General features: G+C 37.3%; 1 protein-coding gene across 8 annotated transcripts in view; it reads right to left on the reverse strand.

The window, feature by feature from the left end:
* The window catches only part of OSBPL6 (oxysterol binding protein like 6), a 273,481-nt gene that overhangs the window by 84,720 nt on the left and 169,124 nt on the right, over positions 1–19,637 (reverse strand). For 7 of the 8 annotated variants that reach the window (XM_043992204.1, XM_043992206.1, XM_043992205.1 and 4 more), the window contains one exon: positions 3,376–3,468. The exons of the other annotated variant lie outside the window; for it this stretch is intronic. In XM_043992204.1, coding sequence (XP_043848139.1) covers positions 3,376–3,468 — 93 coding nt within the window. The remainder of the gene's footprint in view (positions 1–3,375; positions 3,469–19,637) is intronic. 8 annotated transcript variants of the gene reach the window in all.

The raw sequence follows: 19,637 nt of genomic DNA on the forward strand, positions 1-19,637 counted from the left end.
AATATATGGTCAAAATGGATCCATTTTATGGATGGATACAATGTGAGATGTAAAATGGATAATTTTGATTACATTAAATTAAAAGGTTTTTGTACAAAAAAATTATATGTAGCCAAGACCAGAAGGAAAACAGGAAATTGGGAAAATTTGGAAAATATGGAATTTTAAATGATCATAGACCACAAGCAAGGTCAGAAAAAAATGGGGAGATGGAGTTCGGCTCTGGGTATTTCTGTGTTTGGGCTTGTCTTCTACTTAGCTAAATATGCCCACTGCTCCCTATCTCTATGTCTTTTTGAGGTCACTCATGATCTTTTCTTCTGAACTCTGGCATTTCTATGGACTATATCTCCACATGTGCATCTTCAGAGACCATCTAGCTCATTCTCAAGAAATATTAACTGTATTTTCTGAGAACTTTATTTCCAAAGAGATGCATGTATAATATATCTCCTTGGTGGGGGGGGGGGGGACAGGACACAAGAACATTTTTCTTTTATGGAACATCTTTTAAGGTCACCTCTAGTATGCCCTTTGTGTGAAGAAGAATGCTTTTTATAACTCGTGCAAAGTGGAAATACATAATAATAAATAGAAATGCTTTTTAGGTTTCAGCTAATTAAACTCAGAGCATAATATTAGTATGTCTCTATAGAGTTATAGTTCATTTCTATCACACTGGTGTTTTCCTTACAAGGTTAGCTGCAGGGGGAAAGAAACATTTGTCTGAAAAGGTGTAAGAGCCATAACATTTTTCTTAAAATTAAATCTGCTTTATTGAAGTAGTTTTGAACCATGATGCTCTTCTCTGTGAATGCAGTATTTCTGAAGAATAGCAAGAGAGATAGCAAACAATCCAAATACAGTCTTAAGAATCAAACAAGTTGTCAACCTGACAGAGTCAAGAAATAAAACAGGATAGGATTGGTTGATAATACTGTCACAGATACAGATTTTAATAAAGAAGGAGAAAGCATTAACACTGGATGGTATGAGCACAAGATTAGAGAATCAACAATCAGTCCTCAGAATTGTGATTTCAAATTTGAGTTGCTACATCTGGCTTAGGCTGGCTCTATACATTAAAAGTCCCTTCTGACAAAGGCACATTTTAGTTTCCAATTATTTTCATAATAATCCACGAATTGCCCATAATTTGCTCAAAAAGCCCTAACTTGACAATGGCCTGTGGTTGCAAAAAATGTAACATGGGACTTAAAGATCTTCAGAACTCAACTTTAGGGTTTAAAGAAGTTCTATATGAAATAGAAAAAAAAAACCAAACCAACCTAGGACTTAGAGAATAAAACTGTCCTCATGTCAAAACACTGACCTAGTCCCTACAGGTTTTGAAAAAGTCATCATAAGTCCAAGAAAGTAAATTTAAGGTAAATATAAGCACATCTTCCAACACTTTATTTTGGATAGATGAGCAAAAATGCAACTGATTTTACATTGCAAAAAGTTTGAGTATATTCAAAATGGAAAATAGAAATAAGGGTAGATATAAATGCATTTATATATGAGAAAAGAAAATCCATATTAATTATTGATAATCCTCCCCTTATATATACATTCATACACACATGCATGGTCTAATTGATAAAGAAAAAATATTTTGAAATGAGATCCAAAGGGAATTCAAAAAAAGGAAAGAGTAAGGATGGTTATTTTCATCTATATTACATAATATATTCATTATAATTATATAATCATTTTATAATTAATATATCAATAAACTGACATTAGGGAAAGACTTGGACAATATTTTTTGTCTGTTTGTTTATTTGTTTGGTTTTTTTGTTGAGGCAATTGGCGTTAAGTGACTTGCCCAGGGTCACACAGCTAGTAAGTTTCAAGTGCCTGAAGCCGGATTTGAACTCAGGTCCTCCTGACTCCAGGACTGGTGCTCTATCCACTGTGCCACCTTGCTGCCCCTGGACAATATTTTTAAAACAATTCCTTTATGATTGTCTTTCCATCTTTATGTATTTTTCCAGTGTTGTTAAAATAAGTATCTTTTCATTTATGGCTCTAAGCAGCTCAGGAATCTTAAAAAAAAAAAATCACCCAGAAGCAATATTGATCATATTGTTAGGCAGAGGAAAATGACTTAGGGCTGTGGTTCTCAAACTTTTGGTCTTAGGACCCCTTCATACTCCTAAAAATTATTGAAAATCACAAAGAGTTTTTGTTTATGTGGGTTATAGTGATATGTTTATCATAGAAATTAAAACAGAAAAACTTTAGAATATTTGCTTATTCATTAAAACATTACATGTTAACATAAGAATTTTGTGGGGTTGGGGGGGGGGCAAAGACGGTTAAGTGACTTGCCCAGAGTCACACAGCTAGTAAGTGTTAAGTGTCTGAGGTTGGATTTGAACTCAGGTCCTCCTGAATCCAGGGCCGGTTCTTTATGGTGCTTTATGCACTGTGCCACCTAGCTGCCCCAACATAAGCTTTTTCATGAACAATAGCTATATTTTCCAAAACAGAAAAACTTAGTGAGAAGATGGGCATTTTAAAATATATTTTTGCAAATCTCTTTAATGTCTTGCTTAACAGAAGACAGCTGGATCCTCATATCTGCTTCTTCCTTTCGATCTATTGCAATATGTTTTTTCAGTTGAAGTATATAAAGAAAATCCAGCCTCATACATATATGTAGTTAGAAAAGAGGAGTATTTTAATAAGTATATAATGTCTTAGTATTATTATGAAAATAGTTTTGATCTCCTCAACTCCCTGAAATTGTCTCAGGCATATCTAGGGGTTCCTAGATCATAGAGAACTACTAGCCTAGGGATATGGTGACCAACAGAAAATCTGGCTTCTAAGAAGTGTTTTAGTCATACACAGTATTTCTCTTGGTAGCTCCCTATGAGTTAACAAAAACTGATAGAGAAGATGAAAAACTGTGCTTCACCATAGGTTCTTGTGCTAACAACAGGCTACAATAAAATCCAGAGCTGAAAGATATTGTATAGAGACCACCTAGTCAAATTTCCTCAGTTTGACAGATGAGAAAACTGAGGCCCAAGAAGAAAAAGTGAATTTTTTGTTGTTGTTTTAGTAGTAATGATATCCTATCTCAGCAATGGAAAATGACACATGTCTACTGCCATTTTTTGGGACAAAACACAATTTGGAGCCTGTACTGTAACTTTGCAAGCCACTTCCCCAAAAGTCTCTACTGTGTCCTATTATATAGGGTGCCATAAACCTCCTACACTGTGAACAGTAGGAGGTAGAAGGTCACTCTTGCCTTGGGCTTCATAAGTTTGCTTAGTTGTAACAAATATAAAAATTCCACACATTTTGAACAATTTCCAAACAAACATGCTTCAGAAATGATCAAAGTCCCTCACTGACCTTAGAGAGTGAGACAGGTTCAGTTTCTAGCAACTGCCTGCTTGCAGATGGCTCATTACCAGCAGAAGCATTCCTCTCTAAAATGTGGACACTCTAAAAACAAAGTGAGAGCAAAGCCAAAGTTAAGGGTCCAGTCTCTGATGTGCATTCTATAGATTAGAAATAACAGAATAAATGTGCAATCATGAAGGCACAGGAGAAAAAACAAAAGGTAAATGATTTAAAATTCCCCCAATAGACCAGAGTTAGCAGCGTCAACCACTCATCATATCCAAACAGTATTATTTCCCTTCTTTTTGATTGATGTAAAGGCTGTACTCCTGTTGTGATGCTGCAGTGATGCTTGCATTGCCAAACTGACTTTACTTCAGATTTGCTAGGATAGAAATGACACAACAACCAGCACTAAGTTAAAATTCCTAAAAGTAATCTGGTCCAGAGATGTGTGGATTTGTTTCTGCCAGTCCTGGGGTGTGCTGGGAAATGTTTTACAATCAGCTCTCTGAGGAGAAAGAATATGTCTATGACAGACATTTAAATTTAATGTGCCTAACTGACATTTTCTCCATCATTTTCTTAAGTTTAATCAAACAACAAAACGATACACCAAGACAAGATTTGTGGCCTTTTTGGATTTCCAAGGTGAGAATGCACATACCGAAAATTGAATAACTCTCTTGAGCCAGTATGAGCTGGTCTCCATCCAACATACTTCTGAGTCAAGTCCAGAAATAATTAAGTCATAGGGAGTTTTTGAAGTTTAATAAACATGTCTCTATAGAGTTTCCTCATGAAGCATATGGATAATGACTAAAATTTATATAGCATTTTAAGGTTTAACAAGTACATAACATAAATTATTTCTTTTGATCCTCACAATAGCTCTATGAGCTAGGTGCTATTATTATCCCCATTTTACAGATGAAGAAACTGAGACAGAAAGAGGTTAAGTGACTTGTCCAAAGTCAAACAATTACTAAGTGGCTGAGGCAAGATTGGAACTTACATCTTATTAACTCCAATTCCAATACTCTATTCACTGTACCACTGAGCTGCCAGGATAAGAATGATAAAAATTTATAACAATCAAAGGAAAGGTCAAAAGGAAGAAATATTTTAATAAGTTAACCAAAAAACCAGAAGGCATCACTATCATCAATACAGTTACAATAATAACACAATGTTACATTGTGAACCACAGCAGCCAGGCACTTCCTTTCCTCAGGAACCATTTTAGTGGTGGGTATTAAAGGTACAGTTTCATATGATACATCAATAGTGTGTTGCTATGTAACAAATTACACATAGGCTCTAGAACACAAGGAAAATAAAAGTCACAAAATAAGAAGGATAGCACAATTGCTTTGCAAGCCTACAAAAATATCAGTTACTTCTAATTGGATTTCTCTCCCCCCACCGCCGCCCCATTCATATAGTTTAGTAATAAGGTAGAAATATTAAATAAATTTTATGAATTGAAGGTGATTTTCATTCTCCGGTTTGTCACGTATGCAAGCAAAAGAATTAGTTGAAATTTACTCAGATCCTTGAGGGTGGAGGCATTAGGAGATGCTAGTTTGACTCCAAGGGTAACAAAAACTTCTTATCAGCTGGGGCTCCTTTTCCTTTTAAGAAGAGATGATCACTCCCCAGGTGGATAGCCTCACTTGTGATGACAAACACCACCAGATGTTACTTTAGCAAGCACAAAGCAAATGGGTACCATGGGGTGATGCATTAGACATGCCTTTCTGAACCTTTATTTGGCTGCAAATGAGAAAATGGCTCTTCTTAAAAGCTAGAATAATATTAAGGTTTTAGAAGTATTCATTTTTCAGTTGAACCTGGAATTTGAATGACATCCCTTAACCAAAATTAGTCAGCTGACCATAAAACTGAGTCTTTTCTATGGAGCTTATATTCTGGGAAATTGAAACATGGAACTTAAATGTAGACATGGATTTTCCCCCTCCTAAACATCTAGCAGGTCAGCATGGAATCCACCCCAAAGGAAACAGGGAGAGAGGAAAAACACACTTGACATATATAATTATATTTATTGAACATCATTTTAATCTGATCTATAATCTTTCCAGACCTTTTCAAGCCATCTGCACTATCAAGCCTATCCTTAAAGCAACCAAAAATTTTGGTACATAGAAAATTGAAGCATTTTTCAAATATTAAGTATCAGAACTACACTAAGAGATAATTGCAGGAAAATGTTTAAGGGTCTTAAAAGCATGTTAATCTTAATATCTGAATGAAATTGTGAAAGACACAAGTAAGAAACACATAGGGCACTTAAACAAGGGGTACAGAATCTTGAAAAATTGGGTTTAAAGCTTTTGTCTGAAATTAAAGTACTATTTTTACTGAATTAGTTTACTATGTTCAAGTTATGTTCCCACAAGGGGGAAAATGGCCAGAGGGTGATTTTTTTTTAAAGGCAAGGATATAATTTTTTTTTAATCACATTTTTATTCATGCCACCACTCAATAAGCTAATTATAGATAACATTACAGAGAACCAGAAACTGACTGCCAGTGAATAGAGAGAGAGAGAATAAGCATCATTTAGTTAAAGCAACATTTAGCACTTTCTCTCTTTTTAAAAGAAAGCACTTAAAGTACACTTTCTTTTCTTTCTTTCTTTTTTTTGGGTGGGGCAATTGGGGTTAAGTGACTTGCCCAGGGTCACACAGCTAGTAAGTGTTAAGTGTCTGAGGCCACATTTGAACTCAGGTCCTCCTGAATCCAGGCCCAGTGCTCTATCCTCTGCACCACTTAGCTGCCCCAGTACACTTTCTTTAAACAACTTTTCCCCTAGTAAAATTTCTGGTGGCTACATCTTTCACTTATGGTCCCAGGGCTAAGAAGTCTATTCATCAAGGGGTGAAGTTGTAGCAGACATGAATTCTGGGCAATTTCCCTTAGAGGAAAAATATAGTTTCTTCTGAGTGGTTGGATTTTGTTTTCCATAACAAGATATCCTCACCCACTTCCCAAATCCCTCAAGAGAAAGAACAGTTAGAAAAGCAAAATCTGGGAAGAATTTTTTTTTTTTAGTGAGGCAATTGGGGTTAAGTGACTTGCCCAGGGTCACACAGCTAGTAAGTGTTAAGTGTCTGAGGCCGGATTTGAACTCAGGTACTCCTGACTCCAGGGCCGGTGCTCTATCCACTGCGCCACCTAGCTGCCCGTGGGAAGAAATTTTGCATTAGCAAAACAGCAGAAAGGATTATTGCTCAAGAAACTAGGACACTGGTTTAGGAAAAGGAATCACTTAATGTGCAAGTCAAATGACAGAAATAATTTGCTGCAATAAAATGAATTTATGCATATCAAATGGGCTAAATGAATTTGACCTCTGGAGTGACAAATCAATATGCTTAAGAATCCCTGGAATGGAATGGGTCAAATCAACAAACTCTTATCACTCAAAGCTCACAGACTAAAACCAACTGGTCTACATAAAGGAAGAAGAGTAATTTCTTGTTCTAGTCCCCCTTTCCCTCTCTCCCCATTCAATGTAATACACATCCCATCATGGCTAAAAACCTAACCCTAGAATAGGCTTGATTTACACAAATAAAAAAGTATGAACATCTAAATTATTAGAATGGGAAATGAACATTTATGATCTGCATTCACAATCAACTGCACATATATTTCAATGCAAAACTGACAATATACTTAAAAACCATTACATGAAACCCAATACGGTAAACATAATATTTCTGTTTTTGTTTTTGAGGGTGAAGTGACTTGCCCAGGGTCACACAGCTAGTAACTGTCAAGTGTCTGAGGCCAGATTTGAATTCAGGTCCTCTTGAATCCAGGGCCGGTGCTTTATCCACTACACCACCTAGCTGCCCCAAACATAATATTTCAAAAACCAACTGTTTAAATTATTCTTAGATCCATAATACAAATCAGGAGTTATAACATGAAATTAAGAGCCTGAAAAGGTTTTAGACTTTTGCTCTGTGAATTGCTAGGTTCCAACCAGGAGGAGCAAATATTTAAAGCAAAACTATGTTATCATAAATTCAAATGACATGAAAGGAAATTTTCAAAAATGACCTTAATCAAAAGCCTACCTGGAATAGGTATTCGGCACAGATACACTGTCAATCATTCTACTTTTTCAAATGAACCATCATCTCTTTAAATATTTTTTTCATGTAAGCTGCTATCAGCTACCTCATTAACATTTTCAGAATCCTGAAAGATATATGTGGTAACAGAAAAACTGATGGTATCATGTTCAATACCCCTTACCTTCCCAGATTTTAATGATGTTCTGGAAAATCTATGTTTCAGCCTTCTGGTCTTTGGGAAGGCCTTTAACAACCATGCTTACCCATTCTCTTCTGATGTGTTGGTTCTCTTTTTAAGTCTACTTTTTTTTTTTTAAGGGATGTCTTAGGGAGGGGGGAGAATATGTTACAAAATGAAGAGGATATAAAAATGAAAGGTATACTGAAAATAAGATGGAATTGCAACAAAATAAATAAATTACATCTCTTCAAGAGACAGCTATGTGATGATGTGACAGAAAGTTATTGGAACGGTAGACATAAGACCTGTATCATTTATGTAGCTGGGTTCAAGTCTCAGATAATAGTATGACCTTGAGTAAGTCCTTTAACCCCTCTAGGACCCTTTGTACTCATCTGTTAAATGCAAGGTTTGGACTAGATGACTTCCTTTCCATTCTGAAATTCTATGATTCAAAGAGGTTATTATTTTAATACTTTTCCAAGAAAAGGACAGAGCCATGACTAGGAAGCAGAAATGCAGCCTAAGATGAGGCATTCCATCAGTCAGCCAAGCATGAAATAAGCATGAAAAGGTGTTTGATGGTCCACTGACACACACCTGAGGAAGAATAAATAGAGTTGGAAATAATTGGGGAAATTCACTTTGCATGGCAATGTGACACTGATGGTAGATCCAGAAAATGGTTACCTCTTATAACATCCACCACTGCACAGAATTGTGAATTGTTGTTTTGAATAATAAAAGGAAATTTTAAAACCACCCCCATAACCTGTTGGCCATTGAAGAAATATCATTCCATGAAATACTGCATTATGACTTTCCTTGTTTCTTCCTAGATAATAATGGAAACTTCTTAGGCAAATTACTTTAACCTCTCTGGGCCTTCACTTCCTCATTTACAAAATGAGGGGGCTGGAATAGATGGCTCTATAAATCTCTTAAAGTTCTAGGTCAATGATTTTATGATTCATGATCTGTTTCATCTTCAGTGTTTTTTAATCATTTGGATTTTTTACCAAAATAAAAACCAGTGGAATTGTGTGAAATGTGTCAATCTGCCACAAGCATCTAAAGCCAATACACTTGACCATTTTTTTAAAAAAAGAAAAAATAAAGTTATAACTTAATCATTTAGACAGGTAACAATGAGTACAGGAGATAAAACACTAGGCCTGGTCAGGAAATCTGAGTTTAAGCCCTGGCTCATCAAGATGAGCTGTGTATCTGTCTGACCTTCCCTTTCAGGCCTAAGCTAACTATAAATGGGCATAATGATGAACCTGGTATCCATCTAATGGGTTAACATCAAAGTACTATGTGAAGTTAAGCAATTATTACTAATTACAAAATAAACAACTATCTTTACTAACTCCCAATTCATTTGAAAAATGAAACATCTTATTTGGGCATGGAATTCCATTCATCATATAGACATTTAGAAAAATTCATTAATTAGTATCAATGTGGTATGAAGCTACAGTGCAAAGATTTTAAAAAACACTCATCAATATTGTCCCTTCCCCCATCTGCTGTCTAACTGGGCAACACTGGAGGTTGGTTTTTTTTCTCTTCTAATAAATCCAGTCAAAATAATTTTGCAGTCCATATAACATTGGGTGTCTGTTGGATTGCTGTCAGAGGACTTGGGCTCAAAGATTTGCTGTTACTCCCTGTCATCTTTGTTGTAGGCAATTTTTTTTTAGCCTTCCTGCATCTTAGCATGAGGGGGTTAGAGGAAATGATCCCGAGTTTGGGTTTGGAAAGCTTGTCCTGCCTAGGTTGTTTCTTCTTTTTTAGTTCATTTTCCTACAAGAGGGACATGCTGTTTTTATTGATAGGCAGATGGTGTTACTTTAATTCTGATTCCATGGCCCAAATAAGCTAGGCTCCCCATAGATGTGGTTAGCCAAGGAAATTTAGATAGCTTTACAATCAATTGTTACTTTATTAATTCTATCTGCCTTAGAAGAAAGGCCCTAGTATATCTGTCTAATTTCCCTAACCTAGCTGCCCCAAGATATTTTTTTTTTAATGGCAGGGCAATGGGGGGTAAGTGACTTGCCCAGAGTCACACAGCTAGTAAGTGTCAAGTGTCTGAGGCTGGATTTGAACTCAGGTACTCCTGAATCCAGGGCCGGTGCTTTGTCTACTGCGCCACCTAGCTGCCCCTTGTTTAAATATGACTTTAAAAATTATCTTGAGGGGGGCAGCTAGGTGGCGCAGTAGACAAAGCACCGGCCCTGGATTCAGGAGTACCTGAGTTCAAATCCAGCCTCAGACACTTGACACTTACTAGCTGTGTGACCCTGGGCAAGTCACTTAACCCTCACTGCCCTGCTGCAAAAAAAAAAAAAAAAAATCCTATTTAAACAGAACTTGACATAGTTTTAAAAATATATATATATATATAAAAGGGTTTCATCAGAAAGCCCTTTTGGTTAACAAGCGAGATTCCTATCAGATTTATACTTGGAGAAATTATGCTGCTCTTATGTTTATATTCTAATGTTATTTGCATTTATCTTTGTAGATGTGTTATTTCCCCCACTGGGTTGTAAGATCCTTGAAGAGAGGGACCATGTGTTAATTCTTTTAGTATTTCCCCTCCCCACTCTCAGTGCCTAGGACAGTACACTGAATAAAATGGGTAACAGATGTTTGATGGAATTATAAAATATTTTAAATCATCAACCCTAATAAAGAAATGACCTCTTCTCATAAGACCTAATTCCCTTTGTGTGATATATTTTTAACTCACTTTGTTGTTCCTTTACAATCACAAGGCTGTTGTCAAGACTATTTAAAATTTAGTTCACTTTTTAGTTTTTACTTTAAAATTTTTTTACATTGCTTTCATTTCCAAATAGAACTCTTTCCTTCCCCTCTCCAGAGACTCATCCTCTGTAACAAAGAAAACTCATTTAGCAATACTAAGACATCACCAGAGTAAAAACTCAAATTCAATAATATTTATCGAGGTCCTCCACTGTGCAGAATTCATTATGAGATTATACCAGCAAACTAAAAGACAGTGCTCCTGCTTTCAAAGATCTTAGGGTGTTGGGGCAGCTAGGTGGCGCAGTGGATAAAGCACTGGCCCTGGATTCGGGAGGATCTGAGTTCAAAGCCGGCCTCAGACACTTAACACTAGCTGTATGACCCTGGGCAAGTCACTTAACCCCCATTGCCTCTCAAAAAAACCCCAAACAAACAAAAAGATCTTAGGGTGTATCTGAGGGGAGTGAACTGGCATATCTGAATCAACTGAAACCAGGGGTATAGTAAGTATATGGTAATAAAACAACAAATGCAAATCATTGGGAGATCCAAGGTATGTACATTCCTAACATCTGAGGGGCAGTGTCCTATAGGGCAGTCACCATGTACTCTTGCATGATTGAATGAAAAAGCATTTATTAAGCACTTGCTATATACTAAGTACTGGGAATGCAAACAGAAAATCAAGACAATTCCTGCTCTCAGAAAGCTAATTTTCTAATAGGACAAATAAATGAGGGTTCGGCTGAAAAGATGGATGGCAAGGTCCAGTGGCCATGAAATATCATTTAGTACTTCTACTGGTTCCTCCGGTATGCTGATTGTTCGGATTGTGTTGTTCATCAGCACCAAATTATCAAATTTAAGTGCCTCAAAGCTTTCTAGACAAGACTACTTTGCTTCTGATCAACAACTTCATTCCTGCCCCCCCTTAAACATACTGTATTCACTGACCTTGCCACTTTCCCCATGCCATTCAGTTAAATCAATTTTATACCATTTCATGCTCCTAGAATACTCTTCTCCTTCCTCTCCACTAATCTATATCCTTCATTTACTTCAAAACCAACTGAAATGTCTCCTGCTCTCAGAAAATTTTAATGATAATTTGAGTCAATTGTTTTACATATCTATTCCATGCTTCCTGATAGAATATGCTGAATTTTTGTAAAATACAGTATTATTGTGCTTTGTATTATAGTCTCCCACTGTTTTATTACTATGTAAATTATTTCTTCAGTTGATTCACATGAGTTCAATCTCCCCAACTAGACCTTTAAGCTTCTTAAAATAGAGGTACTTTCTTCTTGTTCTTTTGTACTCTTTAAAGAGTGCCTAGTCAGGTATTTTGCAAAGTGGAAGTCTTCAATAAATATTACTGAATTTGAGTCTTTATTCTGTTGATGTGTTGAGTTAGTTTTGCCAAACTGCTTTTTAAAAAATAGTATTTGATTTTTTCCAATTACATGTAGAGACAATTTTCAACATTTAGTTTTCAACATTTATTTTTGTAGGATTTTGAGTTCCAAATTTTTTATCTCTCCCTCTATTCCCTCCCCCCTCCCCAAGACAGCAAGCAGTCATGTACAATCATCAACATTCATCTTTTTAAATAAGATTGTGAGTTCTGAATTTTTCTACCTCCTTCCTTCCCTTCTCCCCTTCCCCAGGACAGCAAACAATCTGATCTAGGTTATATATTAAACTGTTTCAAAACAATGTTATGGGCCTAGAACACCCCAGAAGTTCTCTGGGGTACATCAAGGAACCTTCTCCTTGAGAAGCTAAACCAAAGGACAGACACACCACCTAAAGAGATAAGCGGAACCAGATTGGACTGAGCTGGCTTCAGGACCTCCACCCTTCATTACAGTCTCCCTTACCTCTGGGGAGATAAATTTGGATGTGGCTGCTGCCTTTGTGTCCTGAGGAGATGGCTTGAGAAATCTGCAGCCACCCCTCACCCAATTCCTCCAGCCACCACCAGAGGGGGATGGTCCTCCCTCACTAAAAAGAACTTTCCACAGTCAGATGGTCACCCCCATCAGTCCTCTATAAAAGTACCTGCCTATGGGGCGGCGAGGTGACCCAGTGGATAAAGCACCAGCCCTAGATTCAGGACTACTTGAGTTCAAATTTGGCCTCAAACACTTGACACTTACTAGCTGTGTGACCCTGGGCAAGTCACTTAACCCCCACTGCCCCAGGCAAAAAAAAAAAAAAGTACCTGTCAGCCTCCTGCTTGAGGAGATTGGTATCCCAGAGCCATACTCTGCCATGCCTTTCTCCCCATGAGAAGTCCAAGGATTTCTTTCATGGTTTCCCTTCCCTTCCCTTTCTTCTAAATAAAATACTATCTTATTCTAATTGCTTTTGTGTGCAAGAGGGTGTAATTCTTTAAAGAGGAATTCCTAAGGACCCCAAACCCCTACCCCTACCCCTACCCCTACCCAAACGCCCTACCCCATTTTCCCCATGACAACAACAACAACAGCTTCTTTTTATTTATTTATTTATTTTTGCAGCTCAATGAGGGTTAAGTGACTTGCATAGGGTCACACAGCTAGTAAGTGTCAAGTGCCTGGGGCAGGATTTGAACTCAGGTACTCCTGAATTCAGGGCCGGTGCTTTATCCACTGTGCCACCTAGCCACCCCCAACAACTTCTTTTTTAATCTTTTGTTACAAGGCATGGTTTCTTAGAGTTGTGGAGGGCATCTTTAGAAAAGGTGATGTTAAAAAATGAAAGATATTAATAAAAATTAAAAGGCAAACATAAAAATAGACTGTGGACATAGAACAATTCAGACATTTTCCCTTTTGACATAATTTCAAAAAAACCCAGGCTGAGTTATTTATTCCAATTAATCTCAACACAGCTATACACATTTTTAGTAGTAATATCCTAATAAAATGGGATAAAATGAGGGTGACCATCTAACAGAAGGCTTTCTATATATCTTTTTGAACATCTCTCATAAACTAAAATTGTTAGAACTGGCAGAGAGCTTAGAAAAGAGTGAATTCAATTCCATTTTTAGAGAACAGCCTTGTCTCTTTTTTATGTGTTTTGTTTTCAGTATACATTACTCTCCATATTTGTCTTACCTTCTGTAGATTTTGTCTCTCTTCTTCCTCTTCAAGAACAGAACTTTATTCCTGCCCAACCCCCCAAACCTAGGCTTCTTCCAAATATTCCTTCCTCTGGGGAAGGTATAACCCAGTTATTCCTCTCCCTCACTCTCTAAATATCCAATCAGCAGCCAAATCTCTATCTACTGCTTCTTTACCCTTCTCTCTGCTCACTTGGACACCATCCTGGTTTAGGCCCTCATCACCTATTGTCTAGACTGTTCTAACAGCTTTCTAATTGTTCTCCCAGCTTCAAGTCTCTCCCCACTTTGACCCATTCTCCATATAACTGCTAAAACAATCATCCTAAGGCATATGTTATACTACTGCTTAAAAACAGCAACAACAACCAAAAAACCCCCAAACTCCCTATTTTCCTCAAAGCCTCGGATCAGTTGCCATCTTCCCTCTGAGGTGTTCTTTGACTGACTTAATGCTTTCCCACAACTCCTCTAGGAGCTTATTAGAACTTCTATTTTCGTACCTTTGTATCCCTCACTCCATACCCTGTATTATATTCTTTGGTGTGCATGTAGTGTTCTCACAGTAGATTGCAAGCTCCTTGAGAGCAGGGATTGTTTTATTTTTGTCTTTGTACTCCCAGCATGTTCCTTGGTGCCTCACACACAGTCCATCTTTTAAAAAATGCTTTAGGCTGGGGGCAGCTAGGTGGCACAGTGGATAGAGCACCCGCCTTGGATTCAGGAGGACCTGAGTTCAAATCCGACCTCAGACACTTAACACTTACTAGCTGTGTGACCCTGGGCAAGTCACTTAACCCCAACTGCCTCACCAAAAAAAGAAAAAGAAAAAGAAAAACAAAATGCTTTAGGCTGGGGCAGCTAGGTGGCGCAGTGGATAGCACTGGCCCTGGATTCAGAAGTACCTGAGTTCAAATCCAGCCTCAGACACTTGACACTTACTAGCTGTGTGACCCTGGGCAAGACACTTAACCCCAATTGCTTCACCAAAAAAAAAAATGCTTTAGGGTGTGAAATAATATTATTTTTCTGTTGGTATGCTCTTTTTCCCTTTCTCTTGTGACATTAAATAACCAAAATATAAACTTAAAACAGGGGGTGGGTTTTTTTGGTTGTTTGCTGTATCATGTCTTTGTTGTATCATGTCTTATGATGTCTATTCTTAATTGAGGAAATGCTGATTGGAATATCTATTTAAAACAATAAAAAAGAAATAAGATTGCTTTCAATTTATGTGGAGCCAGAGGAGGAAAAAAGTTCCCAGGCTTAGTTTTTTTAATACTCCATCTCCAGAGCATACATTAGTTATTCAAGTTTTATTTCATGTTAATGCAGGATTTGTGCTAATATTTCATAAGATAATTCTACATATAAGAATTACTCCAAGCAAATAATTCTAAAATATCATTTAATTCTGCTCATATTTAATATCAAAACCACATAGACCTTAAAAGATTAATGTTTAAGAACTTTATTTCCACAATAACTACTTTCATTCATTTATTCATAGTATGTGTACTAGGGCAAATAGGTGGCACAGTGGAGAGAAGTCTAGGCCTAGAGTCAGGAAGACTCACATTTCTGAATTCAAATCTGGCCTTAGAGACTTATTACTACCTGTGTGACCCACGGCAGATCATTTAATCCCGTTTGCCTCAGTTTCCTCATCTGTAAAATGAGATGTAGAAGGAAACGGCAAACCTCTTCAGTATCTCTGCCGAGGAAATCCCAAATAGGGTCATGAACAGTTATACAGGACTGAACAACAACTATGAAAAATACTATGTATACTATATTGTGTGGCAGAATGAAATATTTAAAAATCGGTAAAATATAACTTTTATTTTTAAAGAGTTCATAAACTACTAGGAGTAAGTGGATAAAGAGTTAGCCTCAGGGGGCAGCTAGATGGCGCAGTGGATAGAGCACCGGCCCTGGAGTCAGGAGGACCTGAGTTCAAATCTTTCCTCAGACACTTGACACTTACTAGCTGTGTGACCCTGGGCAAGTCACTTAACCCCAACTGCTTCACCAAAAAAAAAAAGTGTAATTGGGAAATGTAGGGGCAGCTAGGTGGTGCAGTGGATAGAGCACTGGCCCTGGATTCAGGAGTACCTGAGTTCAAATTCGGCCTCAGACACTCAACACTTACTAGCTGTGTGACCCTGGGCAAGTCACTTAACCTCAATTGCCTCACAAACAAACATAAAAAAAACCAAGAGTTAGCCTCAGAACTAGGAAGACCTGCATTCAAGTCCTAACTCTGAGGCAGGAGATAAGACCCTGAACAAATTACTTAAATTCTAAGGCAACCTGAGAGTATCCATTGGTGAGAAGTGACTTTTTCCCCTATGTTGTGACTTTAGTGTTTTAGTAGCATTTGATGTTAATCATTCCTATGTTAATTTCATCTCCCCATAAGATCATGCACTCCGGAAGGGCAGGGGCAGGGACTTTGTTTTCCATTGTTGATATCTCCCCCATAGCCATACCTAGCATGGTATCTTCCATATAGTATACACGGAAGAAAATGGATTCCCCCATCCCAATCTTTTAATAACAGAAGTAATGATTCAGACATGATCATAAAAGTATTTAGAAAGTATTCAGCCAAAAGACAGAAGACATTTCCCATTATGCTGCTTCTAGATGCTGGTTCACTTCTAGACACTTCCATAGAATGCTAAAAATCATTCTGGATATCTTTTGGAGAACTGGCTTAAAACCATTACCCAAGGTTTGCAGTTGTTCAGTGGAGTCCCACTCTTCATGATCCCAATTAGGGTTTTCTTGGCAAAGATACCAGAGTGGTTTGCCATTTCCTTCTCCAGCTCATTTTACACACGAGGAAACTAAGGCAAACAGGGTTAAGTGATTTGCCCAGGGTCTGAGGCCAGATTTGAACTCAGGTCTTCCTGACACCAGCACTGCCACTGTATCCATTGAGCCACCTAGTTGTCCATAGTACAAGGTAGGGACCTATCAAATTAAATGGTAACCAATAGGAACTCACTTGGGTCCATACAGACAAAAACCTTCATATTTTTGTCTGTCGTACAACCCTTGAGAAAAGTTTTCTTGTATTGAATTTAAGTCTCTTGTGTTGCAGTACACTCCATTCTGTTGTTGTGTTGCCTATAGTTACTACCCTTCATATTATGCTATCCTTTTGCCTCTTCTTCTCCAGTTTCAAATCCTCCCCCTCCCTTTTTTTTTTAGTTATTTTCCAAACTTTTATTAAGCGTAGTGACTTGCATCCAAAGTAGTGTAATAGTTTTAGATCATAGATAACTCTTTTTAAAAATAACAGGTATATTTTCTTTTGATGCTACCCAATACAATTAGTAAGCTTTCATTTGTAATTGTATACACTTACAGTAAAACAGGTCATTTAATCCCATTTAATTGTCTTATTATTCCAATATTTTAGAAAATATTTTACAATTGTCGCATATGCTTTTAGCCCCAGAAACACAGGGATATAAGACTAAACAGCAAAGAAAACATACATTTAATATTTATATCTGAGATTCTTTGTTGTGCCATGGCAGTCTATGGATGACTTTTAAGAATGTTTTAAAATGCATAATATAAAGTACATAGGCTTACAAAAGAAACAGGTGTCAAAAAATGTTTATGAAACCAAGTTTATCCTAGACTATCCTGATTTAAACACTGATTTTTCCATCATTAAAGCTATTTTGTATATTGATACATAAGACATCACTGTAAGAAATTAGAAAATGTTAAACTCTGTTAGAAAACAGAGGAAGTGTCCATCAATTAAGACCCCTCCTCTTAAATCTAGTTTCCCCAAACTGATGAGAGCTATCTAACTTCAAGGACAATCCTGTGAAATTTAAAGAGTACTCACGTGCCACTTCCTTCCCCCGTAGAGAGGAAAGAACTGCATGTTCACTTTGAAGACCAGAGTTCTAGAAAACATTTTACAGAATCCTTTTAATCTTATGAATCTTGCTCCTACCAGGTTGTTGTACACAGAACTCAATGCCCTGTCATCAGCAAGTGGAAATCTGCCAACACCTCTGCTTCATAGTAAAGACATGGGGTAAACAGGCAGACAATGAGAAACTTAAGAGCAAAACTGCTTAATGTAACTAAGAACATGACTCTTTTTAAAGAGAGGGTTTCTGGGTAGGAAGGATGAAAGTCCAAGAGGAAATAAATATGTTCAATAGGTTTTCTTAGTTTGGCAGCCCTATCATTTATTTACTTATTTTCACTTTGTTTTGAAGGCCAGAAAGGGTTTTTCAGGATTATTTACTGATGTGCCTGATATAATGGTTTCAGTAGAAGCGCATCTTTTACAAAATAGCAGATATTATCGTTATAATTATTTGAGATTATTGCATATCTCTGAGAATAAGATCAAAGACTATCTAGTTTTTCTTCTGCTAATGTCCTCCACACCCTGTGCCCCACCCCCCAAGATATTTTTGCAGAGTCCAAATTGGAAGAGGAGGGAAATTTAAAAACCTTTTTAAAATAAGTCAGAAACATCCCAAACCTTTCTTTTCTTATTCTTTTTTTTGTTTTTGTGGGGCAATGGGGGTTAAGTGACTTGCCCAGGGTCACACAGCTAGTAAGTGTCAAGTGTCTGAGGCCAGATTTGAACTCAGGAACTCCTGAATCCAGGGCTGGTGCTTTATCCACTGCGCCACCTAGCTGCCCCTCTTTTCTTATTCTTAAAAAGCCGATTCTTGTCATTGCTTCTGTAGTCAGTATGTTATCCTTTCCTCATACTTAGAAATAATGTTTAGAGAATAAGGGTCAAAATTATGACAAAAAACCTCATGAAATGAAATAAACTGAACATGTCAGAGGAACTTCATACCTTCACAATTTGTAGAAATCTAATACAAGGAATTAATAGAAAAAAGATTATACAAATATAAATAATAAGTGATGGCTTAAAGCAATTATTGCTTCTTGCCTAGTTTCAAAATTAGTTTCCCAAATAAAACAACGTCATTCATTTTGTAAGAGTTAAGACCCAGTCAGTCAGCTTATTCTGGGCAAAGATGTGACAAGATCTTGAAAGTTCAAGGGCAGTGAGTATGCTGACAATTGTGCCTTCCAAAGCACTATAGGACTCCAATATATCCCAGGGTCTTGAGCCACCTTTTCTCAAGGACACACGCGCGTGCTTACGCATGCACACACACACACACACACACACACACACACACACACATCAAGATGAAGCTCTGCAGGACTTGCATATGTGATGTGTCAGAGGCTGCCTATCATAGTCCCTTCTGCCCTTCCTGGAGGAAATGAGTCAACATTGCACTGTTACTCTGCCAATCCCATACTATTAGCACCAACACTACTGCAGGAGCAGATGCACTAAAATTGCTGAGAAAGCAAACGTCCTTAGTGGCTATAAATAACCTGAGTTTGCCGACAGTAGGCTATCAGGAGTGTGGTGTAATGGAAAGAATGCTGGCTGTGGTTTCAGAGGACCTGGTTTCAAATCCAAGCTCTGTTTATCATTACCTTGTGACTTTGGGCATCACCTACCCTCCCTATTTTCAGTCTCCTCATCTATATGATGAGGGGGCTGGGTGAGATGGCCTCAAAGGTTCCTCCAACTCCATATCTATGATTCTAGAAATGACCCTGGAACTTCTAGGCTACTAGAAATAATGTACAGCAGAGGTAGTGAAGAGGGAGAAATAAATTAGCTTGTCATCAAAAATGTGAAATGGATTCATTTGGGGCAGAGGGACAGACAGGAACTAGGTCTGGAAAAGAAACAACTACTGTTTTCTTTTAAGTCATATTCATCTTGCAAAGTGAAGTGAGCAGAACCAGTAGAATGCTGTACATAGAAAAAGCAATAATATATGATCACAAATAGTGAATGACTTAGCTATTCTCAGCATTACAACGATAATTCCAATGGACTCATAATGAAAATGCTATCCACCTCTAGAGAAATAACTGGTAGAGTCTGAATGAAGATCAAAGCATATTTTTTTTAAACTTTCTTTACTTTTTTTGATTCTGTGTTTTTGTAACATAGATATTATAGAAATGTTTTGCATGATGTCACATATAT

This window comes from Dromiciops gliroides, chromosome 3, assembly GCF_019393635.1.
Source record: "Dromiciops gliroides isolate mDroGli1 chromosome 3, mDroGli1.pri, whole genome shotgun sequence".
NCBI lineage: Eukaryota > Metazoa > Chordata > Mammalia > Microbiotheria > Microbiotheriidae > Dromiciops > Dromiciops gliroides.